This window comes from Fringilla coelebs, assembly GCF_963513975.1.
Source record: "Fringilla coelebs genome assembly, chromosome: 2".
In the NCBI taxonomy this organism is placed as follows: domain Eukaryota; kingdom Metazoa; phylum Chordata; class Aves; order Passeriformes; family Fringillidae; genus Fringilla; species Fringilla coelebs.
The window spans coordinates 13,803,921-13,830,657 of record NC_140029.1 but is presented as its reverse complement, the minus strand read 5'-3'; the positions used below and the strand labels follow the sequence as shown (position 1 = coordinate 13,830,657).

At 37.2% G+C, this 26,737-nt stretch overlaps 1 protein-coding gene across 1 annotated transcript in view; it reads left to right on the top strand.

The window, feature by feature from the left end:
* POLA1 (DNA polymerase alpha 1, catalytic subunit) overlaps positions 1 to 26,737 on the top strand; it is a 184,153-nt gene that overhangs the window by 96,055 nt on the left and 61,361 nt on the right. The window contains 1 exon segment of the mRNA XM_084226424.1: positions 26,150 to 26,266. Coding sequence (XP_084082550.1) covers positions 26,150 to 26,266 — 117 coding nt within the window.

Genomic DNA, 26,737 nt, shown 5'->3' with positions numbered 1-26,737 from the left:
ATGTGACACAGACTTGGGAGACTGTTAAATGCTGTGTTTTGGTAGGAAGGATCTTCAGAGGCAGCACAACATTCTTAAAATAAGTAAGTTAGTGAAGTAAAATGCAGGCTTGTGGAATCATTGAAAGACTTGGGTTGGAAGGTCATCCAGTTCCAGCCCCCTGCCATGGACGGGGATGTCACTCCCTATTTAAGGTTGCTCAGGGCCCCATCCAGCCTGGCCTTGAGCACTGTCAGGGATGTACCTCTCCCACTGTCTTGGTAGTTTCTTCAGATTAATTCTAGCAGACTTCATTAGTTGTTAGTAGGACATTCCAGCAATGCCTGAATAGGCACTTCCAAAGGAGTTTTGCTTTTTATGTCTCTTAAGTGTTTTGGAACTCTTAGGAAAGATTCCCTTTGGATTATAAAAGTTGTTTAAAAAATCTAAGTGTTGTGTATTTAATGAGTACATCTGATTTGATTTTTTGGACAAAATTAATTTTCTTCACAAGAACTCCGTAAAATGTCTTGCTGGACAAGGTTGTCTGACCTTATGAGATACCAGCACCACACACACAGAGGTAAACAAATTCCTTTATTCCCTGTTCTCTTCTGTATTGCTGCTTTCCATACTGACTGCTCAGTTGAGATACCTTTCTATTATTCTCAAATATGTAAGCATATCTAATAGAAGTATTTAATTATTGTGATAATGCTTTAAAAACCATAAATTTAAAGACTTTTCCTGAACAGGAGAGTTGAGAGATAATTCTTTCAGCTGCTTATAAACTTACTGGAAAGTCATTAAATAGGAGAAATATGTTAACTTTTATAGGAGGTCTTTCTGCTGAAAAATTCTTTGTTGCATTGCCTAAAGGAAGATGTAGGCCTAATGTTGTTTCTTCTTAGTTCGGTTTTTTAACCCAACATCTTGTTTTTAGAACAAAGCTCTATTAAAACTATCAAATTATGAAATTCTGCTACTTCTTTAGAGAACCTTGGGGCCAGCCTCAGCTATTTTATTGCTTTTACATTTTTCACAAGAGAAAGACAAGAATATGCTTTCATTGAACTTCACATGTTGGTTGGCCAATTTTCTATAATCCAGTAAACACAAATTGTGCCCTGGTTATCCATCTATGTCTGTCAAGCAAATTTTAATGGATGAGTGAGTGAGTCAAATTCTATGCATGGAGATACACAAATATGCAAAATATGGGTCTAATTACAAGGCTGTTGAATTTACACAAGGTCAGGTAAACAAGGCACTCTGTAATGATTATTAATTGTTAATAATGCCTTTGGCAAAACAGATTTCTGCTTTGAACACCTAACAGCTTTGCGTTTTTAGTTATATGAAACAGCCAGACTGGTCAACTGTTGAAAAAGATAAAAGACCTCACCTCTGTAATTACTTATTAATTTTATCTGAGTAATGGGAAGGATACTGTTCTGAAAAATAAAAGGGTTTTCTACAGTTATGTGTGAAAGTTCCACAGTGGAAATCAAAGAAATGCATTATCATTCATTCCTTAAATAAAAGAATAAATTAATTTACATTTAACTTGTTTCCTCATAAGGTAGTCCTAGAAGCTGTTTCTGTCTCATCCTATGTGATAAAGTGCTGTTTTTGTGAGTCATCATTATCCTTCAAAGTGGTTGGAGTTTTTTTTTAAGGTGTTCAGTCTATCCTGTCTGAATTCTGTTGCCCTTTCCTTTACCCTCATCCATGTACCTTTTAAACTTACCTCTCTTTTGGTCAATTGTAAATATTTGTCATGTGGCTGTGAGACGGAGTAATTTGCAGAAAATGAGAGAAAAAAGGCTGAAATGGGAAACATGAAGTTCCATTATTAAATTAAACCATGCAAATGAAAATTCATATTCTTTATGTATTATAATACTGGATTTTAAGGTTGAATGAGCAGTTAATTTGGACAGGAATGGTGAGGGTGGTTGCAGGTAAAAGAACATACCTATAATAGATTTCATAGTTTTGCCTGATATTTTCCACTGGTGTTGCAAGTACAGTTCTCTCCTGTTGCAAACTGTGCAGCAGCCAAAGCTTTCTTTCAGCAGTAGCCCTTGCTTTCTGTAGCATTGCCACAATCCTAAATGAACGTATTTTGAAGATGAGACAAGTTTAAAGATCATGAGAAATAAAGTATTCAGATTTGGTTTAGATACTGAGAAAATGGTTCATTTTTTAATGTTTGTTAGGCCATTGCAGGCCAGTGACATAGACTGGCTGAATACTAAACTATGGGTTTTATTTAATGAAGGGATTTGCTCTATGTAGTGTTGGTCTCTAACATTAGTTAAATGCTTAATGATTGAAGGAACTTCCTCCAAGACAACTGTTCCAGTAAAACTTTCGATAAGAGGTGCAACTGCCTAGTTAGCAGATGACTTTTCTGATAAAACTGAAATGTTTTCATCTGCATGACTGTGTGAGTCTCTGCAGATACAGCTTCTGCCTGGTACTTCGTGTCAAGGAGTTTCAAAGGCTATTTGAGAGAATTGAAAATATTTCTGTTTTTCACTGCTGTGGTTTTGTCATCTTTTCATCTTCACTGCGATTCTATTTTGAATTGCAAAGAAAGGTAAACAAAACAACAAGTTTATCATCTGTATGCTGTATTGTCCACATTTGTAGGCTTTCTTTTGTCAACTTCTGTTTTCATGGACTGTCTTTTGCACTTCTTTTTTTCCTCTTTTGCCAGGATAGTGGTGGGTAAATATCTGCAAACACTGATGTTCTTTTAGGTGAGCCATGGTTTTCATGGGTACACAAAGGCCATAACTGTTTATCAAAATCCTTTTCATCTTCTGTTTTCTCAATATTCAAGTATAGAATTGTTTGTAGATTGTTTTTAGTGCTGCACATTATCAGACATAGAGCAGCTACTGTGTTAAACATTTTTCAGTTTCTGATGTTAATCTTCTGTTATTCTGTTAATCCTGAGAATTTGTAATAAAAATTTTTCCATTAGTCAAAATTTGCCCTTTTTTGTGATACTCTTTGTGCCATGCTTGTTGTTCCTCTCAAGCTGCTCTTCCTTATTTTCAAATGTTAGCAGAAAGTGATGTTATATCACTGTGTCTGTTATGTTTATAACCACAGAAAAATTTACTCTATCATACTTTATTTATTTATAGAGCTGGTTTTGTTGCTCTTCTTTACACTGGTTTCTTCTGTCTGGTTTGAGTAACGTGCCCAGAATTGTAGACACCATTTCAAGCAAGGCCTCTCTGCTGCCTTTATACAGACAAATGATTTCTTTTAGTCCTTTGTTCAGTTTTTTCCCCCTCTGCTTTTTTCTTTTCATTCACTTTTCCTTTTGATTAATGTATTATTTTAGCATAATTTTTGCCTTTCAGCATCAGTCTCTTACTGTGAGCTAAGGTTTATCATTCTCACATCTCTTCTCCATCCTCCCCTCCCCAATATGGCCAGTATTATCTGTGCTGGTTTTTTATATTTATGCTCTTTTATGACTTTCTATTTGTCTGTTGCATTTCTGAATATTTTCTATTTTCAACTCCTGCAAGAAGTTATTCCAATTTGTATGTAACTGTCACCTAAACAGTTTCTGCTGTTGATTGTTTTGACTCTGAACAGAAAGCCTGGGTGGTAAACAGCCTTATAAGCTTAACAGAGGCTAAACTTTTCCATCTTTCAACATGAGGAACTCTCAATTCTGATATGAATTATTTGTCTTTTCTCCTACATCAGTGTTAGAGTTAGTCTGGATTCTTGCTGGCAAATTGAGTCTGTTTGGGTCAAGCTGACCTCCCCCAGAAGTTTTGCCATTTTGGATTTCTGCAGGGATCTCATTCTTACTTTTCTAACATTTCTCTTATACCATGTTGCTTATACCAGTACATAGATTCTCCTTAGATAAGTTTTATTACTTTCTGTGAATACTTTAAATTATCACCCTTTTCCACTGTTTAAAAAGTACTTATGAATATCTGGAGGTTTTTGGATAATTTTGATAATGAGAAGTATTCCTTAATTTGAAAGTGTGGTACTTATTTTTGCTGTGGTACAAGTGAAAAAAAGATTGTAAATACAGAATTTGATCACTTGGACCAAGTTTGAGGCAATTTGTGCTACTGATTGAATTTTGGAGTTGCAGCTTTTTCTTTTGCTACTTTCAGTAAAATAAAGGTATAAGGTGCATTGTTACTGATATATTTTTATTTTATTTTTTTCCCTTCAACTTTTATGCATATTGGGAAGTTCAGTCTGTTTTGCAAACACATACTAATGCTATAATATGTTTTCCCATATCTCCCTTCTCAAATTTTTACTGTTATTGATTGAAGATTCAATTGAGAAATGTGTTTAGAACCCTGCTTTCTGTGGTAATCATAGAAGTCAGTGGGAAGACAAGAAAATTGTATTGAAAGAAATTGTGTGCGTGTGTGTTTTGTGTTTCAGCATAGATTATCTCTGCCAAAATAATAGCTGTCATTTTGTTCTTGTTATATTAGTGGCCTGTAGCTTACTACTACCCCTTTTGCCTTGCTTTTGTCCATTCGTCTATTTATGAGTAGAAAAAGAATTTTGTGAAGGGCCATAATTTGGGGGCTTTATTATGCTAATAAAATCAATATTTTTGTTATCTATTTAAATTAAATATTCCAAGATGGTGACCCCACTCTACCCTGGTATCAAAGCTGCAGACCTTAACATTCAGTGACTTTGAAACTTGAGTTCTGTTTAGAATTTCACGTCATGCCTGTCGCAGGAGAAAAAGATGGAAAATGTATACTCTGAGCCTATAGGACTTCCTGCAGTGCTTATTAATCCTTTATGGATCATTTGAAATGTTTCTAGTTTATTTAAGCTTTGCTGCTTGTATCAGATTGTTCCTGCAAAAAAAAAAAAGGGAAAAGAGATCATGCTTTGAATTTTTAAAAATGATCTCACTTTCAAGCAAAAGCACTTTTATGCTCCATTAGAGTTGAATTTGCCAAACTCTTACATCGCATTAACACAAGCTTTACTGGATAGATAAACGTGTTGTTCAGGGACTGACTAGAACTTTACCAAACTGCATATTAAGATTTTGTCATCTTGCAGTTTTTATCTTGAATATTTTCCTCATGCAAATAGAGGGATCAGACAAAATTATTTCATTAAGAAACTGTGCAGCACAGTTTTTATATATTAACAGAGGATAGAAAACAGGCAAATCAAGTTTTATAGTTGGGTATAAGACTAGAGTCTTGTTAAACTCCTAAGTGTGCCATCTTTTGCAAAGAACCAGTTAAAGTTTATGCACATAATTGAGGCTCTGCTTTTTGTTTTTTGCTGCTGTGATAGAGTTGTAGAATAAATGCATTATGATTTATAGGTTGTGGAAAAAAAATTCTGGATCCACAGGCAGGAGATGAAAACTCTGGGTTGAATTATCTTGGTGGCAAATTAAGGACTAGTCTCTGTGTGAAATGCAGTAGCAGATGGGTGAGCTTGGCATTGAAATCACTGCACTGGGATAGAGAGGCCATCAGAGCCCTTCAGGAGTGGTCTGAAGGTTAAGATATCCATGTCTTTTTTTTCTGGGATCATCTCAATATATATTTTCTTTGCTAAACTGGTAATTATATGTATGAATGCTTGTGTTCTCACTGTAAGTGCTACTTTAAGGGAACTTTTTTTGTTGTTGTGTTTGTTAGTTAAACCAAGATCTTTATAATAATGCATTATATCTTCTTGTTTTACTATTTCTGTGGTATTTTAATATGCTGTCTGCCCAGAATTATGTTTTTCAGGTATGAGTTATATGAAAATTCTGCCTTAAAAATCATCACCTTTAGAGTAAAATGGAAAATTATGTGTTGTTATTCTCCAAAAAGTTTCTTGTAAGAAATCACATTCATTGTTAGAATCTTAGCTTATCTTTTTCAGTTTCTTTTACTTTGTGTGTTTTATTACATGTGAGAGTGGATTAGTATCAATATGAAGTAAAAACACCTTTTATGTGTTTATATCCTCTTACAAAATGCTTATTACCATAGTAACAGAGGGGGCCCATTAGCTTAGTGTATTTCTTTAAATATTTCTAAAACATACATAAAGTATTCTGTACGTATTACACCCATACATTATGTGTGTATGTGATTTTTAATTCCATTTACAAAACCCCTCACAACTGACAAAAAAACCCCAACCAAAACCAAACAAACGAAAACCACCAAAGGAAACAAAACTATTTGGAGTATCAGCTTAAAGTTTCACACACTGTTTTCCTAAGGATTTGTTACCTGACTTGAATTTCCATCCACAGAAATTCAAAAAGAAAGGAAATTTTAATTTTATGTGGGTGTTTGTGGATATGTATCACATATGTAAATGCGTACAGATACATGTATACACACACTGATTCCATCTGATGGAATTTGGGAAACAATTGGAATATTTTTTCCCTGAAAATATAAGCTAAGTAATCTGAATTGTTGCTAGTGTTTGCTTTTAATTTGTTTGCCCGCCTTTCCCATCCTCTGACCTCTCTCATTTGTCTCTATTGCTGTCTTCTTGAGTTCTTGAGAAATTAATAACACCTGAGTTGTGCTAAAGCCAATTTAAAAGAGAAGAAAGCCTAAAGATAGGTATTTGAGGAGGGGAGGATTTAATTCAAAAAGATCAGAGGTAACTAATCAGAGAAGTCAAGGTAAATTATTCTGGTTAGCAAATATCTGGGTGGTGAGGGAGTGGCATAAGTGTCTTCATTCTGTTGCAGATTACTCTTTCTAAAGACAATGGTCTTCCCTGAGCCAAGCATCAGCCCATGCAAAGGGTGGGTCAGCCTTTCCCTGCAGTCCTTGAACATCAGGACTGGCTTAGGTGGGCTTCACACCTACATATTTCTTGTAATGCAGGGTGAGAGGTTCTACCAAAGCCTTCTCCATGTTTCCCTGCTGGTCATCTCTGACAGAATCATGCCAACCACACCAAAGGGCTTGCTGGGATGTGATGAGAGAGGCAAAAGCATTTTGCTGGCTGGTGCTCGGTTCAGGCTCACCAGCTGTGTGCCATGAGCACGCTCACCAGGGGTACTCTGTGCTCCATCACACAGCTCCTCAGTAGAAGATCTGAGTGGGACTGGACCCCAGGGCTATACTGGTGTTTACTGGTCTCCAGCTAGAGTCTGTTCCACTGGTCACCATGCTGGGCCCAGACACTGAGCCAGTTTTCAATCCATCAAGATTTTCTGAGCACTGGCTGATGTTATTCCTTTCTTCTCTAGATTCAAGAGCACTATGCTGCCTGTTGCTTTTTCCCCATGAATATACCTACTCGTTTTTCTCAGGTCACCTCTCAGTCCCATTTTGTGATGGTAAGAGAATGCTCTTCAAGGTCTGCTGCTATTCTTTTTTCAACACCTTCAGACATGGTTTATAGCTCTTCAGCATAGCGGGTTTTTTTGCTTTTTTTCTTTTTGACTCTTGCCACCAGGATTGTGTGTGTTCCAGTATCGTTCTCACCCATGTGTTTGAAGAAATTCAGCTAATTTCTCATACTCAGTTCTTCACCATTCAATCTCCACATCTTGCTAGGTCTGCCTTTAAAGCTGATGTTGAATAACTTGTCTGCCATGATTCCTTTTCAGGTGGTAATTTCTGGTGTACTGTATTTCCATTCTGCAGGGGTGAGCTGTAGTCTTTGTTCCCAGTGTGTTGCTTTTGTTTCGCTGAACTAATGTGTATTTTGTGTCAAATGAACAAGGTTTTCCAAAACAATTTCTTCATGCTTATTATTATTTGCTGTTCTGCTTTTGTCATCAGTGAATTTTGTCTAAATTGATTCCTCTCTTCTACTAATCAGTGGTGTAAAAAGAGTTAGTGTAACCTTTTTGTTGTGATACACCTGCAACATCCCTCTGCATGCCATATTGACAAATGCTTACTTGACTGTCATCACTTTGTCTTATAGGCAATTGATTTTTGAGATGCGTCAACTGTGCACCTCTTAATCCATTTCATGTGTACTTCATTAACACTGTGCAATGCTAATTTAATGCAGTGTCCTTTGAAACTTAATCAAATGTCATTCAAGAGATTATTTGGAGTATATCTGCCTTTCTTGACCAAACCTATAATCTTACCAAAAAAAATGAGCTGCCATGTTTGTTTGAGGCTTTTCTGTATAAAATATAGACTGATGTTAATTCCATTCCTGTGCTTAAATTCTTGATCACTTAAAGTCTTTTTCAGTATTTCTGTTGTTTTTCCTTAGGTTAATGTTAGACTGATACATAGAAACAGTTACATGGATTGTTCTGATTTGCTTGTGTAACTATTTCAAGGAAATTTGTCATTTTGGTTCATATTGGGTCTCAGTCATTTGAGGCAGCTTTGAGGGTTGGCAAGTTCAGCAAGTAACATCATCTTGGCTCTAATAGGACTGTTGAGTTCCAGGATTTGTTCTATGAATATGCTGAATTTTGAGGGCCTATTAAGTACTTTCTTGTTAGCAAATCAGAACATAGTTTTTCGTCCTTATTTGCTACTATGCTGTTACTGTGCTTTTCCAAAATACAGACGAAAGTTGCATTTCTGATTTTTTCTACTGTAAATTCTTTTTTGTTTCCATTACACTATTGCTTTGTTTCTACATTCTTAGTTAATATCTAATTTTCCTTAGTAGTGTTCTACTTTGGGAAACTTCTGATTTATATCAGCAGCTGTCAACTTCCAGTCTGCATTTTTTATACTTATATTTTATATGTGCAAGTTAAAATTTACTTGTAATTTTCCTTACCTTGAGAGAGAGGACTTTCAAGTTGTTTGGAACTGTTCTTTTACCCATATGAAATATGATGAGCTCATAACATTAGTTTCTAAGTAGTCACAGTCTTCTACTCCAGACATTTAATTTTTCTTTACCTGTCATAATGAAATTCAGATTTTTTTTTTAAATTAAATATTTTCTAGATTTTAGAAAATACTAGTTCTAGAGAATTGGAGCAACATGTATGGTATGTCTACTATAAACTCAAAGAACCTACACCATAGCAAGTTTTTTTCCTAGCAGACAGCATGTAACAAATAACCTGTTCTGCTCTCAGGAGTTGGCAGTTGGAAAGGCCTCCCTGGGCTATACAATTTCAGTATTGAGCTGTTGGCTTTAAGGGCCTTGCAGGTCTTGGTAGCAGCTAACCTTTATAAAAAACAAAAGCATAATGCATTTGAAGGATGATCCTTTACATGCTGATTTTATGCAGCTTGTTCTTACTGAATGTGATTTACTAAATAAAAATTTTGAGTGTTAGGTTAAAACAAAAAAAGTCACTGCAACAGAAATGTTGTTATTTTGCTTTCTGTGTCTGTCACCAGAAGCAACAGAAAACAGTCAGTCTCTTCTCCATTCTAATGTTTTTTAGTTCAGTGGGTTTATGACAGGCCTTTATTTCTGTTGAGTTGGCTTTTTTTTAGTGCTTACTCAAGAGCATCAATTTTAAAGGTCCATCTGGTTACTTTAGTTGGTGTCCAGAATAGTTTAAGAGATTTTTTAAAAAACAGCATGCAAAACCACCCACTTTCTGCTGTGTTCTCCCTGAACCCTTGTCCTTCTGCTTTTGTTCATACTAACCTCAAAGCAGATTTTAATAAAATTTACCATGTATCACATGGGTATAAGTTCTGAAAAATTAGGTCATAACATTTTTAAGTATTGCCACATTTTAGGTGTCTGCCTTGCTATTTTGAATGCCAAATTTGTCTAAAGTTGTGTCTTGGCTGGAATTTTAACCTAAAATGGAGTAACATTTTTTCAAAACTAAATGAAGCATTTTTTTCTGTCTTCAACTAATCCACAACAGCTCTTCAGAGATGCTGTTGTTTCTTTCTGACTTCACTTGGCTGCAGGAGATCAGTTCCTTAGAGCAAGTAGCAGATACACTCAGTTTATAATCCTTTGAAATTCTTAATTATTAATAGAAATGATAGAAACTCTCTCAAAATTCTGTATCCCTTTGACCTCTTGTCTTAATCTCCAGGCTGCATCTGGAGCAGATGGTGTGCCATGTATGGAGATATTCCTCAGAAGGCATTTGTAATTAACATGGAAGTGATATGAGCATCAGTCCCTTCTGAAGAAGTGAAGAACTCTGCAGTCTGACAGTAGTGGAAAGGCAAATTAAGTTAAAGTCAGTAGGGAGGCAGAACAAGAGCTCTCTTCTTCAAAAAAAATAGGCAGGTCTAAGGCAAAGTTTGAGAACAACCGAAGGAGACGGGAGGAAAGAGTTCTGGGCAAGTGTTGAGAGGAATTACAGAAATGGAAACCTGAGGAGAAGCCAAGGAGGAAGCCTAACCATCCCATAATACTTCACAAAAGGTTCTTTGAGATTTCTTAAACTAAGTTTGATGCTTTGTTTAATTAACAGTAGCAGGAGGAAAAATCTCGTTTAAGGTGGAGTTGAGTAGGGCCGTGTATGTTTATTATCTCAGAATAAAGTATGCTACAGATTTGGTATAATTATTCCAAATCAAAGTTCCAAGGAAAGTAAGTTGGAGTTTAAATGTAACATCTTGGTGTCTGAACCTGCCTAGTGAGGTCCTGAGAGGGGAGATCTGATTTAATATAAATCAGTTCAATTGAAGACCACAGTCATGCTTGAATTATAATCACTTGCTTATTTTAGGACATTGCAGTAAAAGCACTGTTAATGTCGTTCAGGTGACCTTGCACACCCAAAATGTAGGTGCTATGGCTTTGAAGTCTTTAACATTTGGCTATGAGGAAGAGTAGATATTTTATCCTTCTTTCTTCCTTTCTCTTTGTTGTCTTTTATCATCTAAAGAAAATCCATCTAGATTTGATAATTTTACAAAACTTTAAGAAAAATCTATAGTGTGGAGCAGGGGCCTAGGCATGATTAATAATTAAAAACCAAGAAAAGCCCCATAAAACCAAGAAACCAACCCAAAAATGCTTGCAAAAATTGACTGCAAATAAGGAAGAGAGACTGGAACATGGCACATGAGACTGGAGCTGGACCTGATTGACTGTAGATGAAACTAAAAGCAAAGAAGCTGCATTGACTGGAGTTGGTTGAATTAGAATATTCAAATATGGTATCTGCTGAATAAGCAGCTGGCTGGGCAGGTGGGCTTGAAATAGCATGAGGAGGCAGGTGTGGGTGGGGATTGCCTGTGAAAGTTTGGGCACAAAAGCCAAGCACTTATATTGGAATGTGATTGGTTGAATGGAAAAAGAAAAGCATGAGAGAATTCATAAATATTTTCCTGCCTCTGCTGTTGGGGAATACTGGGCAAAAGGCAGTGCTTTCAGAGGAGATAGAAAGTTATTATGGGCTACTCTGTTTATTTCCAGAAGCAAATTCTATGTATTACTTTAAACGCTGTTTTGAAGAAGAATGGATTTTTAAAAAAAAATTAAATAGAAGAGGGATTTTGATACTACAGAGTTGGGCATTTGAAAGTTGAAGATCTAGAGTGAATACTGCTTACTTAAGTTTAGTGCAGGTCATTTATGTATGGTGTTATCCCTTTCTGTGCTTTTTTCAGTGTGTACAGGTGGGACAGCACTCATTAGATGAGCAGCTGGTCTGTATTTGTTTCTCTCCATTGCATTGTGGATGCTTTGACCTTATTGAATGCACTCACTGAAACTTTGCCTAGGATTATTTATTTTCTCATGGAGTTTTCTGTGGCACACTTACTGCAGGATCAAGTGGCTCTTAAAAATCATCTTTACAAGAGCTGTGTGTTAAGCGACAGGCCAATTATTATTTCTATTTGTCAGAGATGAGGCACAGGGGAATGAACATCGAATGTGTTCATAAGTTTGGGTGCCCAATTTGTGGATCAAAGGACCTGTTTTTGTAGTGTGTAGTACTAACTGCCTGAAGAAGAACTTTCAGGTTGCAGTTGGGTCTAAACTGATTCCTGCAGTGCTCATTGCTTTGTGGGTCTGTTCAGTGAACTGGAAGTGGCTTGTCCAGCAGCACGGAGGATCTCTGTGGTGGCAGTGGTGCATTTCAGCACCCTGGGGCCGTGTTCAGTTGACTTTAGCACTTTGTTTCCATCTCTTTCATTTTGCTGCATACTCTCTCCAGTGTTCCCAGCACATAGGGATGCAGCAGTAGCTCTTTTTCACTTCAAAAACCTGTTTTTTTGTAAAGGCAATCCAGTACATTCAAAAGAATTAAAATATAGATATGGCCCTTTAAATTGACACATGATTTGTACATACAGTACTGAGATGAGGATTACCCTGGCTTCTGATTGCAGGCTTCTTGAGCTTAATATATTTCTCATCCACTCTGTATGTGGAAATCTATTGCTAAAGGGTGCCATTGCATTTCACAAGGTACATATGCATGCATCTGATGACAAGATTTGGTCTGTATAAAGGCATAACTTGTTTTTATTAATGATATAATGAAAATTAAGCTCTCAACTCTTCAGTCAGCTCACTGTGGCATAATAAATGTTTCAGCACAGAACTTGGTTCCAGTAAAATACAGCAAATTCATTGTGACATCCATTGGTAACAGTTTCCAGAATTTTTTTTTCCTTAGGCAAAATTGCTTCTCTATATTTCCGAGCTATTTCTCAAAATTTGGTTTTAGTGTGATTTCTTGGAATCTTACTGGAAGCCTATACTGTAAACTATACTGTAACAATAAGTTCTTTACAATTGTAAAGAAATGAAGTTTAAAAATATTTATCTATTGTATATTTTAATTCTATCCATTGGAAAATGTTTTAATACTGTAGGTATTCTGTTAGAAGCCACCCAGTCTGAAAATTTTAAGAGGTTTTTTTTTTATTATTTTAAGCAGCTGTTTCCTCTCTGATTTGGATTTTAATCATGACTTGACTTAAGCTTTCATGTCTTATTTATGCTGCCAGGAGAGAACTTGAGCACTAGTTTACTTAATTATTTGCTGTACAACAGCTGCTGATATTAAAAAGAGGGGAAAAAAAAGCCCACAAAAAATGCCATCTCATCTTTAGATCTGCTACAGACAAAAAAAGCAAAGGCAGGGAGGATGACTGTAGCTACCCTGTCTGCTTGGCACCGTCTTCCTCCTCCTCCTCCTCCTCTCTCTCTCACTTTCAGTTTTCAGTGTAATGAAGAGCAGGAGAACAATATTCTGTAATTAAGGATTCCATTAAGTTGAAGAAAAGAGCAAATGGAGTTGTTTGTTCTCCTAGCTGAAAAAATTTGTCTGGGGTGGGGGTTAGTGGTAGTAGTGTAGAAAGGGAGAGAGGTGGGTGGAGAGACTAAGTCAGGGCTGTTTGTTGAATATACTGTTAAGGACTGTTACCATCCTAATTAATCAAGTTAGAAATTACAGCTGTAGTCGGTTTCCCTCCAATTCTTGTTATCAATTTTCTTCTCTTTTGAGACAAAGCAAATATAAATTTTGTGTTCATTTGTCATTCGTTCTTTGACTTCAGCATCTCTGAAAATAACAATGTAGCACAAAAGACCAGTATTTACCTAGTTGTAATGTGGGTTGCCATGGTGTTTTGCAAATTATTGCAATTATGTTCACCATGCGAGTCGCCCTTGGTAACTGGCGAAAAAACTGATAATCCTGTTTTGAACAAAAGGTCAAATTGCTGAATAGAAAGTCTTGATTAACTAAAAGATGTACAAAGTGGAATTATTTCCTACCATTCAGAAATAGTTCTTGATCGGGTTTGGGGGAGGGGGTGAGTAAGTACATCTGATTACTGAAGTACAAAGCATTGAAAGGATGTTGTCTTGAGCCTTTCATGTAGTCTTAATGGTGGCTTTTTTGTCAAATTTACCCATTTGCGGCATTGAAAGAGGCAGCTGCATTTAAGCTTGAGAGATGGTGCTTTTTCAAGAGTTCAGTGCATGGAAAGTTCTCAGCAGTATCTGCAGTTTACTATTAGACCTTGGGCTATTAAAACTGATGTGCTGCATTTGAGCCCATAGCTCTTGGTGCTTGTAAAACCCTCTGACTGATGATCTAATAAAGTGCTCTTACCGGACAATCTCTGATCAGATACTTTAGGGGAGAAAAAAAATAATCACAGCTCTGAAAAGGGTGGAGGTAGAAACACATGGCTGGACTGAAAAGTTTGCTTTTGTGATCTGTGGTGGAAATGTTAGTAAATAAGACTGTGTATTCAGTTTAAGTATTTTAAAGGCTCAATGTATTGTTCCAGAATTCATTTTTATTTACATTTACAGAAGCAAAAATCAAGTAGAAAATATTAAAATTTTTTCATAATGACCAGTCTTCAACAGTTAAATACAAGAATATAGAGGGAATGGTTTCCTGCACTTTAGTTCTGTGAATTTCCTTTTGTCTTTCCTTTATCATTCTTGGGGGGATGGCAGGGGAAGAGAGGGAAGAGGTGAGGAGGATTAAGGAGTTTTCTTTTTTAATTATTTTTACGTCTTGTTTTTTAAATAGCTACCTGGAAATTAATTCTTAAAACTTTGGAGAGCCTGTGTGAGAGCAGCATGAAAGCAAAGTAAACCTGAACAAGTTTGTGGGTTTACATTCTGCATCACCTAGCAACCCCCTGGCTCAGCCAGTTCTCTCGTCTGCCCCCAGTCCTGTTTACAGACCATTCAGACTGCTCTTCGAAACCATGAAAGATATTCAGTTTCATTAGTGCCTTTCTCGAGGAGAAAATAATTAAACTTAAATGAACAAACACTGCTTAGTGATGCTTTAAAGTTCTCTAGTTTAAGGTGACCAGACTCTGGAGACCCCTTTCTCTGCCATTACCTTTAACTCTTTTGAGCTCCTCTGAACTTACATACCCACGTACATGTCTTACCGCTTCTAAAGTTTTTGGAACTCTGTTAACTCCTTCAGCATTCAGAGATGTTCATAACCATATTGCAGAGATAAATGCTTCATATAAACAATCTTTTTGTCTCTTTACCAGCCTGATATTTATACTAGAGTTTATTTATATTTATACTACAAACCTTACTGTAGGTGCCATGTATATGAGCAAAACCTTTGTGTGTTCTATCTTACATCTGACAGGAAGTCTTGCAGGAAGTTCAGCATGACAAATCTGAGAAATTCAAGGACTGTACAAAAATTTGAGGGGAGAAGGAAGATAATAGAATTGTGTAATGATCGGGGGCAGTAGAATGTTTTTAGCTTTCTAACCAAACTAGAGACACAGTTTTTAAGAAATCTTTTGAATTCTTACTGTTTGTATGTTGCTAGACTCCTTGACAAGCAATACATGGATGGGCTGTATGAGCTCTTTGTGCTTTGTTGATAGTTGACAGACAAAGCAAAATTCTTTCTGAAGCAAGGTACTGTACTTAGTTGTGACCTACTGTAGCCTAAGAATATGGTTTCCTTTGAGTTGTGTGAATAGGGAGAGTATTTTGGCAGAATGGACTTAAATATCCTTCTAGAGGTTTTCACTCTCGGTGCAAAAATCCATAAGGCTTCTTTCACTGATCCTTTTCTCAATTTAGTTTTCCATGCGTAGTCATTTTAAGTATGTCTTCTCTCAGTTGCTTGCTCAAAGTCCATTTTAGCTGTTTTCAGTTTGTCTTAAGTGAAATAAAATTGTTGGTAATAGCTGGGTCTCTTTGTGAGTGGTGTGTTAGGCTGAGAAGACTTTTTAATCTTTTGTGCTGTGTTTTGGTGCCTAGAACCTTATTTTAGTGAAGGTAAGAAGACCAAGGTATTGGATTTGATGTGAAGTAAAGCAGAACATATTTGCTAATTTAGTTTGTAATGTACAACTGTTAAAGTTGGAATTTGTCCACTTGTGGTGCTATTACATGTGCTAAAATGAGGGCCACTGTTTGCATCAAATCTATCACAAGGGTTTGGAGTGCTCTATTATCCTTTCAGCAGGCTGATGATGGAGCCTGGGCTTTGCACAAATGAGATCAATAAGTTTCAAATAACTTTTATGAAATGACATGTGACTGTACATCTAAAGTTATCTTAAAAAAATCAATTTTTAATAACATGTAAAATTCTTACATTGACCTACAAGGTATTTTTCACTTACGTCTTGTTTGATAATTTTGTTTAAAACATTTTTGAATTTAGCTTGAGTGTTTCAGTTCTTGGGGGAGGGGGGAAGAAAGCTAAGGTGCATTTCTTGCTTCTTCAGTTATCTCTTGCTTTGATCACATACACACACCTCCAATACTTTTAGTGGTAAAACTGTTATGACAGTGCTGCAAATAATGTTTTCTTGAAAATAATGAAGTTTTCTTTTGGTCTTAAATGGTTTCCTCCTTTTTAATTTTTTTCCAGTTATGGATTAGAATGCAATTCAAGTTCTATTATTTTGAAATATTCAGAATTACAAAACACCATTCTTGAAACTCTACAGGCTTTCATTTCTGGTAGCCTCTAAACAGGCATTTGAGGTTCTGTGTCTGACTTTGCCTCACAGCAGTGATTCATTGCTGGTTGAACTGTGAGATATGCAAGTTCTGAAGGAACTCCTAAAAAGTATGCTATGGGACAGAATTTTGTTGTGGGTTAAATCCTCTCAAATTAATGGCCATTTTCCATAAAATACAAAGGGGAGTATTTTGCACTTGGCAGTGCACTTGGCAGCTTCACTTCTCAAATGGCCACCTGGAATCTCCATCAGAGCTTTTACCATTCTAGTATTACCAGCTTTTTTAAAATAAAAGTACATTTTGTGTTTGGAGAATTTCAGGTTGTGTTTGTCCTCATTCATGCTTTCTTTAAGGTAACAAGTCAGTGTAATTACATTGCCTTCAACTGCAGTTTGTGTAGTTGCTTTGGACCTTCTGTCTGGTCCTGTGTAGGTGTAGTTCCCGCTGATGTCAGGTGCCTTTGGGGTGGCAGTTTTCTAGTGGGGAAGTGGGATAACAGATATGAGTGTCTCTGAGAGCAGGAGTATTTTGGAGTGGGTGTCCTTTTCCATTGCCAGCACTGTGTGTTAAAGTGATCATTTGCCTTCCACTAGGAAGTTACTGGCTGATAGCATCCTTTAATGTGGGTCATGTGATAATAATACTGGGTATATAACCAGTCTTCTCCAGGGCCTGTGCTGCTTTCAAGTAATACACTTTCAAAAGGATATTTCCTCATTTCATCTTTCATTTAACAGACAGTTTTGTATTTTTCCGAAGAGATCGTGTCTGTCTGTTCATCACCCTGGATAATGTGGAATTCTGAGGAGGAGAGTGAACCTCCAGGATAAGAATTTCCTTTCTTTATATGAGTTTTTGTTATCTACTGCATCCCACAGCTGAATTCTGATCAGTTATACAGGCCAAAATTCAAGAAGCTCTGAAAATAAGGAAATGCTTAGAAAAGCAATTGAATTCGTATCATCCAACTTCCATTGAAGTGAGGCAGCATGAAATGGAGTGTGAAATGCTGTGGTCACTGTTTACATTTTCCCTAAATTGGATGATCAGGTAACATCAGACTAAAAATACTCTTACTGGGAAATGTAACCTATTTTTTTCTGGATGAGAAGCTAGCTACAGTATTTTTTGTACAGAAAGAGAAAAGTTAATATGAAGTCAATGGCCAAGAGTGAGTTGATAAAATAGGTCCTTCTCTTGTGATCTGAATAGTCATATACTATGCTGGATCTCTGATCAAGTTTCTTAATGCATTATAGTTACCTTTATGTATAAATTTCAGGAACTAATTTTAGTTGTTCTTATATAATAGTTACTAAAACTATTTGCCTTGCCAAAATGTGCAGAACACCTGACAAAATATCAGAGAACATAGAATCAGCATTCCCTGGGTAAGGGATTGAAGCTGTAGGGTAAATATATAAAGAATTCATGCTAACCTAAGATGTTACACTGTTCTAAGCATATGCTGCAATATCTTTCAGCTGCAAGAAGCTTGGCACCATGTTTAACATGGTAGCTATTCCACTTAAAATAAAAAGATAAAAGCTCCAGTCAGCCAGCATCAGTAGTGGACTCTTGACCCAGTTCCTTTTATAAAACAATTTATTTGAAGAGTCTGTAAAATATCAAAGGAATTTGTTATTCAGAGATGATGAAATGTTACAGTGGTATAATACCTTAAAATATTCTTGAAAATCATCTTTGTCTTATATACTCATATTGGAGGACAAATATTTCAACTTGGTTCTAAGATGTTTTTGACTTTGAAGTTTCAGTTATGCCTGACAGAGAGACTTGGCACATGCTCTTTACTGTGGAATTCTTTTACATTTTAAAATTCTCAGATGGAGTTCAGACATAGCTCTTCTCCAGCATGGAATCTCTTGAACATAACATTAGGGCTTTTGGTTTAGTACAATTTGATCTCCTTGTAGTAACATATTAAAGAAGTGGAGAGAGCTTCTCCATCAATTTTTTGTTGAAGTGGAAAAAAGGCTGGCATGCCTGATACATCAATAACAATGTCTCTCCCTATACTGCTTTGAGATCTCAATATGTCCAAGCTCTCTAATGGAAGAGGCTTTGCAAGTCCCCTGGATTTCCTTCACAGATAAATTGAGGTCTTTCTCACGGTGTCACAGATACATGTTTTCATTAGTGCTTGGTAACTGATTTGCTTGGAAACATATCAAGCTTTGAAGGATCCTGAAAAAGTTGCTGACCCAGAATTCTGCATCAGTGATTGCTTTTAACTTCATTACTCCATTTTTTAGGGTTGGTTTGCATGATTCCTGTAAATAGTGTGCCTGTTTATTACTTATCAAGGAGGTATTCCTTGATAGGAAAAATGCCAAAACAGATAAGATGCTCCTTTATAAGGCTTAATTTCTGATGGTGGTCATTTTTCTATGGGGGGAAGGAAGAAGGGAAGCCTGATGGCTCATTTTCCAGATATATTATGCTCTTCTGTGGCAGCGCATTCTTTTTGTTTCCTTCAGATTTTTTTTTTCTGACAAAATTATCTTAGAATTTTGCCTTTATGAAGAATTTGCTTTGTGTTTTCTTTCCTGTGCCCAAAGAGGGGGAGACCATGAGGTGGGCTTTTAAACATCAGGAGGTGTCCCTTTCCTATGTCCATCCAGTCCTATATAAATTTAGATGATCTCATCTCCAGGCTGTTTCCATTAGTAGCTGCGAGTTCCAGAGAAGTGGCTGTGTCTGCTCAGGCTGTGGGGGGACACACAGACTTGACAAAGTCAGATGTCTTAGGGTGTCACCTGTGAGGAGCCCTCCTGATGAGTGTGCCCCACACTGGCTCTGCTTTGGTGGTCTCACAGGTCAGTTCCTCCATCCATAAGGCCATTCAAGCAGCTCTCTGGAGGGACATTCAGGATGAAGCAGCCACGGGAAGTGCCCAGAGCAGGCAGGTACCAGGGCTCTGCAGAGAGTCACTGTTCCTGCAGGAGACAGGTGTGCGTCTCTGACAGTTCTGACCCCAGCAAGTCCTCCATCTGGAAAAAACCTTTCAAAAGTTACATGAGTCTGTGACTTTCTTGTGTCTAGCTGCAGTAGAATTGGTTTGTTTATTACAGTGCATCCTCTGAAGTTTTAATCTGGTGTATTTCCCCACAAAAATGTGGGGTGTTGCTTGAGGAACCTAAGCTATGCTGAAATTCACTGAAGTGGTGGAATCACCATCCCTGGAAGTGTTCAGAAGGTGTGTGGATGTGGCAGGTGGGCTGCTGGGGTAATGGTTGGACTGTGAGCTTAGAGGTCTTTTCCAACACTAATGATTCTATGATTCATGTTACTAAGCAGGTAAAGTTTTATTCACATTACTAAGTGGGTAAGAGTCTTATTTCAGCATTTATTATAGCATTCCTGACCTGAAGGGGTTTCTTCATGGCATTTTAGCAGCGGCAGATAGGTGTCACTCAGGTCTGCTTTGTCTGCTGAAATTCCAGTGCATGACACTAGTTCTTACTCTGACATTCAGACTTTCTTTCCTGCCGGTGTCTCACCAAGGCGGGGCAGATGCATTGTTACTAGAGTGTTTCTTTGTTCTGAACAGGCGAGAAAGCAGATTAGAAGTTGAAATTACTTCCAAGTAATTTGGTTTCTGGTATGCAGCAGAAAAACTTTCCTGACTTTACAGCAAGAGCTCATCTTTAAGTCAATATTCATGTCACCTTTCACATTGAAAGTGTAAAATTATGATGTAATTCTCAAAAGATGTAGTTACTACTGATAGTGAAACCATTGGCCAAAGAATTTGCAAACAGAGGTTGTGGTTCTAGTTCCTGACATGTTGTCTGCTACTAGGAAAGCGTGTCTGTTCCCCCACTCAGAAGTGTTTTTTCAGAAGACACAGACAGGGAGAGCACACTGCAGTGTGGAACAAAATATTGCAATTGGAACTCATAACTTTCAGGTCACTGAGTTAAGTCCTCTGTTGCCATAATGTTGCCTGATTTAACTTCATAAAATCATCTGTCTTTTAATACTGCTTGGGGGGATCAATAGATTGATAAAGTATCCAGTACTGAGGTGGAACCTCATCCTTCCAGAGGATTTCAGGTCGCTTCAGCCAGGTTTGCCCTGTTAGGCAGTACAGTCTATAATAATGGATGTTGTCAGAAAAGCAGGTTTTGTGACTTCTGGTCTTGGAATGAGTGGAAATAATATCTTTTTGTAAGAGTAGTATGAAAAGAAAGGCCAGTGTGAGGTGAAAGTGTTCTGATTAGCAGCTCACAATGGTACCTGGATCAGAAAATCTTCATTGCATTGTCTCTCAAATTCAGCCTTCCAAAAGCTGGTTTGCTGATCAGTGATGTGAGCAGCAGGCTGACTAGGACAGTGTGTTCAGGCTGGTTTCCTGTGCTTCCCTTCTGGTGGGTTTGATGGTGTAAGGTGATAACTTCAGCTCTGCAGTGCTAGAGACACAGGTTTGGGATGTAGTGTGCTCAGATGTGCCAGCCACCTGAGACTGGGCATCATCCCCCAAGATCCCATTTTCAAAAATCCACGTTAATATTGTCTTCAGTGGGGAGGAAGGTTGCAGAGAAGCAAGCATGGATGACAAGTAAATTCAGCTTCAAAGTAACTGACAGTGACTTCTGAATAATTTTCAGAGCTTGCAGCTTTCTGCTTTTTACCAGGGCATTTTTTCATTCCACGTGAACTTTTTAAAGTGTTGTAGTGCCTCAGCATCCAGACTGAAGGCAGGAACAGATGCAGAACTCAAGTGTCTTAGGGGGAAGCACATTCTGTCCTCTGCTGTAGCAGGCAAGGAAGCTACATTGTCAAATGTAACTTGTAAAAATTATTAAGATAAAGCTCAGTAAATGCAGATTGTTGACCCCAGCAACTTCTGTTTGAAAGGCTGTTGCAAAACCACTTTCCTCTGTATTTTGGGGTAATATTTTTAATGCTTGTTGATCATTAGAATAGGAGAGGCTAATTCTCAAGAATAGACTTACAAAGAAACAAAAATTACTTTTGACTTGCAAATTTCTCCCTGTTAGCTACAGTTCACAGACTTAATACTCTTCAGGGATTTTCTTTTATATTGTGCATGTATTTCAGGGTTTTTTCACATACTTTTTTATATTTTTAAATGAACTGAGCATTTGTGACCAGGATGTTTGGAAACTCTAGTTGCTTTTTTTTTCCCCCTCTGTCAACTTTTATTTCATTTCCCACGGTGTTGCAGATACCAAATAGAACAAAGCTGAAGGTTCCCTATTATGATTTTGTTTGATGTACAACAAATTAATTTACAGACTCAGTGATAGCCGCTGGGAAATTAAGGATTGGTTTTGTTTGCTCAGTGAAGATGATAGGCATGGATCAAATAAGGGTTAACAATAATGCACTTGAACAGATTGAATCAGAACATAATGCATGTATTGAATTTGATTGCAACATGCATGACCATGGAAAAGTTTTTTGTTTAAAAGAAATCAAGGCTATGGCTTAATTATCAAAGCAAAACAGAAGACATAAAGAGCTACATGTTTCTGATACTGCTTTTTTCAAAAATAGCTCCCTTCACACAGTTATCTACATGTTTAATTTCCATGCATAATAGCAACAGTTATTGTTGTCATTTGTTACGAGAGATTAACAGATAGCAAGTACAAACAAACGCAAATAAGGCCTGAAAAGAGAGGTGACAAAGAAGAAAAGACCTCTTTACTGTTAATTATAACTGGTGGGAAGTCTATACAAATGACATTAACTGTTTTCTGTATGACTTGAAGTGACATCCAGTTTGTTAGTATCTACTCAACACATTTGGGCATTTTATTGTAGGCAATAACTTAAATCTTCATTTCTTGAATATAGTTTATTGAGAAATGTGCTGCTCAGTAAAACTTATATGTTTTGATCATTATTTCTTAGTAGCTGAAAACAAGCATAATAGTAAGCTGTTGAATTTAAGTGTTTATTTTTATCCTAAGCTGTGGTTTTTTAGTTAAGTCAGGGGATTTTCAATCTTTTTTCACCTGTTTTTTGTGACCAGAAGAGCATCCCAGTGCTTTCTTCAACAGTGACTGCATTAGACTGAAACAATTGCATGAAGAAACTTGCTTCAAATTATTCAGTGGTAGTTTGAGAGGACCTTCTCTACATTCTCTTGTAAACTGTACCTTGTGAGTGGTGTAGTCCTTTGTTTCATAATTGTTAGCAAAAAAGGCCAATAGATGGCAGAAAACACAGTTACTTTTATCATACATTATTTTCATGGTTGTCTATTTTTGAGTATTCTGTTCAGCTGAAGGTGGGATGCTGCTCCCATTCCAGGCTTTGTTTTTTCAGTTGCACTTGCATTCCCTAACAAAATATCTTACTATCTAGCAGTTTCCATTATTTGTTTTTCTAATATAACAAATTGCTTCAAAGTTCAGATGTAGTCATTTAATATGTTTTGAGTCATGAATGTTCTCTTTGTGCACACAGAATCTTTTCATAGTTACAGCTGAAAAAATTATGCTCTTCAACAGGAGGGTTTTGGAATGGGTGAGGACACTCTCCACACCTCCCCCTGCCTGGCTGTGTATTTTGAGGTGCTGTTTATGTCATATTGCTGCCAGATGTTTCATAGGAGATAGAGATGCCACAGAGTAAACAAATTTCCAAACAGAGTGTGTCTTTTGCCTCTAAAAAAATTAACTTAATGCAAGATCTGTGAAAGTTAATTATCCTTACAAAAATGTTTTTGATTTTTCCCTCAAAGTGGCTCTAATGATATTATTGGTACTCATGTAGGTGAGTGCCTGAAGATCTCAATGCTATCCTTAAGTAGCTTTTTTTTGGTAGAAGGTTATTCCTTATATGTCTGTTTAAACTGAGTTATTTAATCAGTGTGAGACAACATAATAAACACCTACCTCTTTTAGAGGAAATCTTAGGTTCATTTGCAAAATCAAAGCCAAGGCCTGTCTTTTTCACTTGAGGCTCATTTGTGTTGCTGACTTCAGAAGATACAGGTCAGGTGTCTGTTAGGTCAGGCCCTAAGTTAGGATTTCTCACAGTGAACCATGTGTTGGTGAAATAGCTCAGTCTTGGTGAGCAGTGTCTTAGGTTGCTAATGTCAGTTCTGAAGTATTTGTCATAAATAAATTGTATATGACAAAGAAAGTGGTGCTAGGACTGCTAGGGCAACAGTTGTGCAAGAGAGCAAATCACAGGTTTTTGAATTCTTGACATTTTCTCGCTGCAGTTTAAATGTCATCATTTACATTGCTGATCTACATAACAATAAAGTTCACACTTAGTGATCAGATACACTGATCATACTGTTTCCCAAACCCCTTACTTTATTAGGAGGGTCTGGAGCAGGGAGGATTTCTGCATCCCAAAATCTGTTAGGTGAATTGCTTTTGGAGATGCATTTTCTTCCTCCATTTACTATAAATGGATCATGGGGTAAGCTAATGGATAATAATGGAAAAGCTTAAACTGAGTATCAGGCTGTAGATGTCAGAGTTGGGTGAAATGAATCTAAGTGCATATGTAAATACACTCTTTCCATTCCTGCACTGTGGCTTAAACACTTCAGGAAGTGCTGCATACATTGATATTGCCGTGATGTTCACACAGTTTTTCTGGTGTGCCCACATGGACATAAAAGCTCTGCTCTGCAAGGGCAGCAGGAAGTGTTTTGATGGTCTTGGCACCAAGTGGGATAATAATGAGTATATGACATGGCTGTAAAAATGGTAAAATAGGAGAGGTCTCTGGAATGAATGAAGTTATTTGGAAAGGATTTGAGGTTTCATCTTAAAAAGATAAAGAAAAACTGAAACAGTCTTTGAGTACTTCTGAAATTATTATAGAATATATTTTTAAGTTGAAATCCAAGTGGAAATTAGGTAGACGTTGTTGCCAGAGTGCAACATTGGGATAGTTTGTCAAAGAGCTGGTAAGAATGGAAGCAAGCAATGTTTTGAGTTGTCCTCTGATTCATAACATTTCTGTCAAAGTACCAGGAATCCAGATATGGTTGGATTTAACGTCTTTGCAGGAGCAACAAAAAAATGGAAATGGGCAAAATTAACCAGTCACTATTCCCAGCAGAGACATCACCAGCCAATAGTCTGAAATTCAGTTTGATAGGGCTGAGCTGCTCAGGGTGGTAAAAGCAGGAACTGCTTGAGAACAGTTGCAGGAAAACTAAGTTGACTTCTCAGTTAACAACAGAAGCTTAAATGCTCTGCCAAGTAAGGTGAAGTGAGGAAATGCTAAAAACCCAATCTTAATTTTGTGCCCAGTATATGTATTGACCTAATAGCAAAGAATAAAAATAGAATTCTTGAAAAATAAAAACTATCTTTCTGGATATGCCTGTTCAATGCCCAAATGCTTGGTAGTGTGATCTGGACAGACAGAACTTGAGGATAGAAAGGTGCAGAGAACAAGATGGTAAATACCATTTTGTTCCTGTATAAATTCATGTTCATCGCTATCCGGAATACAGTGTGCAGTACTGGTTTCATCTCCCTCTCGACTTGTTCCATTTTCCACCACTGCCTCATTTCCAAAAAGACCTGGGAAAGATTCAGAGAAGGGCAACCAAGATTTGGAGTGGTTTCCAGGCAAGGAACAACTAAGTAAATTAGGACTGTGGTTTGGAAAAGACTTTGATTGAAGGTGATGATGTGATGGAGGTCTGTAAAATCATGAGTGGCACAAAGAAGGTGAATGCAGAATGATTATTCCTAGTCTCTTCTGATGCAAGAACTGGAAAGTGTTAAAAGAGAAGCTGCGTGCATGTGTGTGTTTTCAAGAAAAATAATGTGCTTTTTCATATGGTTCATAGTTGTTCTGCTGGATGTTGCAGATGCTAAAAGTTTACATGGGTTTGAAAAGCACATGAGGTTCATCGGGCTTATTAATGCATTAATTCAGTCACCACTGAATACAGAGACAGTAATTTAGGTGGTCCTTGACCTATTTCCAAAAGCTGTGAAAATCTTTGGAAGAGTTTTACTGTGTCCTTTGTCTTTTGCCATTCCTTAAGTATCTTCTGTCGGTGGTTCTTAGGGAGGAGGTGTGGCATTGTTTTTAGCCTATGGTTGAACCTGGCCTGATATTCATCCTTACCAGTTCTGGAATCATTCCTTCTTGCTTACTCTTAAGCGAAGCCTTTTGCATTGTCTTCCTGAGCTGACATAAAATAAATTGGCTCAGATTTTATTTCATTTTAATTTGGTAAAACCGTAAATTTTCCTAAAGGAATCAGTTTATGTTGAAGTCTTGGAAGCTTTCTGAAAAAAAAAAAAAAAAACATCCTCAAAGACTTAGAAGAAGAAAGGAAGGCTTCTCGCTGCCATCAGAAAACAGAAAACTGTTTCTCCCCTCTAAAGTGCAAGCAAAGAAATGGCATTTCACTTAAATATTCAATTTATTAGAAATCTTGCTGAATGGAGTGGAGTGTCCTGCTGAATGGTCTATATAGCTTGATAAAATACTCCTGTTGTATGTTAGTGTTGTTGTAACTGGAGAAGAGAAGAGCAGAGTATATTTCAAAGAAGGGATGACTGCAGCGTGCAGAGTGTGGGATTTTGAAGCAAGAAGACTCCAGCTTTGTTGTCTGCCATTAATTGTGTTTAAACAAGGTCCTTGAAGGACCCTTCATTTCTTCATACATATTATGGTATCAGATTCACACAGTGTGTTAAAGTTGGGATATTTGTCTTCCTTGGCTATGATTAATTTTTTAGATGGAATAAAACAAGCTGTAACTTGAATTTAGAGTAAAAAAAATTTTTTTCTGTGTTCTGCCTTTATGCAGGGTTGGTTAATATGCGAGGAGCCAACTTGCCAGAATCGAACGCGTCGGCTTCCGCTGAGTTTCTCCCGGAGTGGCCCCGTGTGCCAGGCCTGCAGGAAGGCTGTTCTGAGACCAGAGGTGAGTGTTTTGGGACAGAGCTCTGACAGAAGTGGAGTAGGATTCTCCTGAAACTCACTTGTCTCTCAACGCTGCCTTTTGAAGGTAGCAGGATTAAGCAGGAATTTTTAATTAGTTTATTAGTTTAAAGGGGACTGTTTATGCTTTTCTTGCTGCACATTTAAGCTGCATCCTCATTGCTGTGAAGAGAGCATGCCATGCAGCTGCTGTGTTTGGAAATTTTCCAGCTGACAAGCATTTGGTCAGCAAACTAGAATTTGCTGGAATGTCTCTGCCAGAATACAGGTAAATTAACATAGACAAACAAACCCAACCTTTCAAACCAAAACCAGCCACCTGCTTTTCTCCTGACTGGTTGCATGTGGTGCTGAGGAGCTGGAGGTGAATTTCCATGCCATCATCTGGGGTTACCATAAGATGGTATTTCCAGGAGATCAGAAGTTTTGGGTTCTGTACATTTGAATTTGGCTC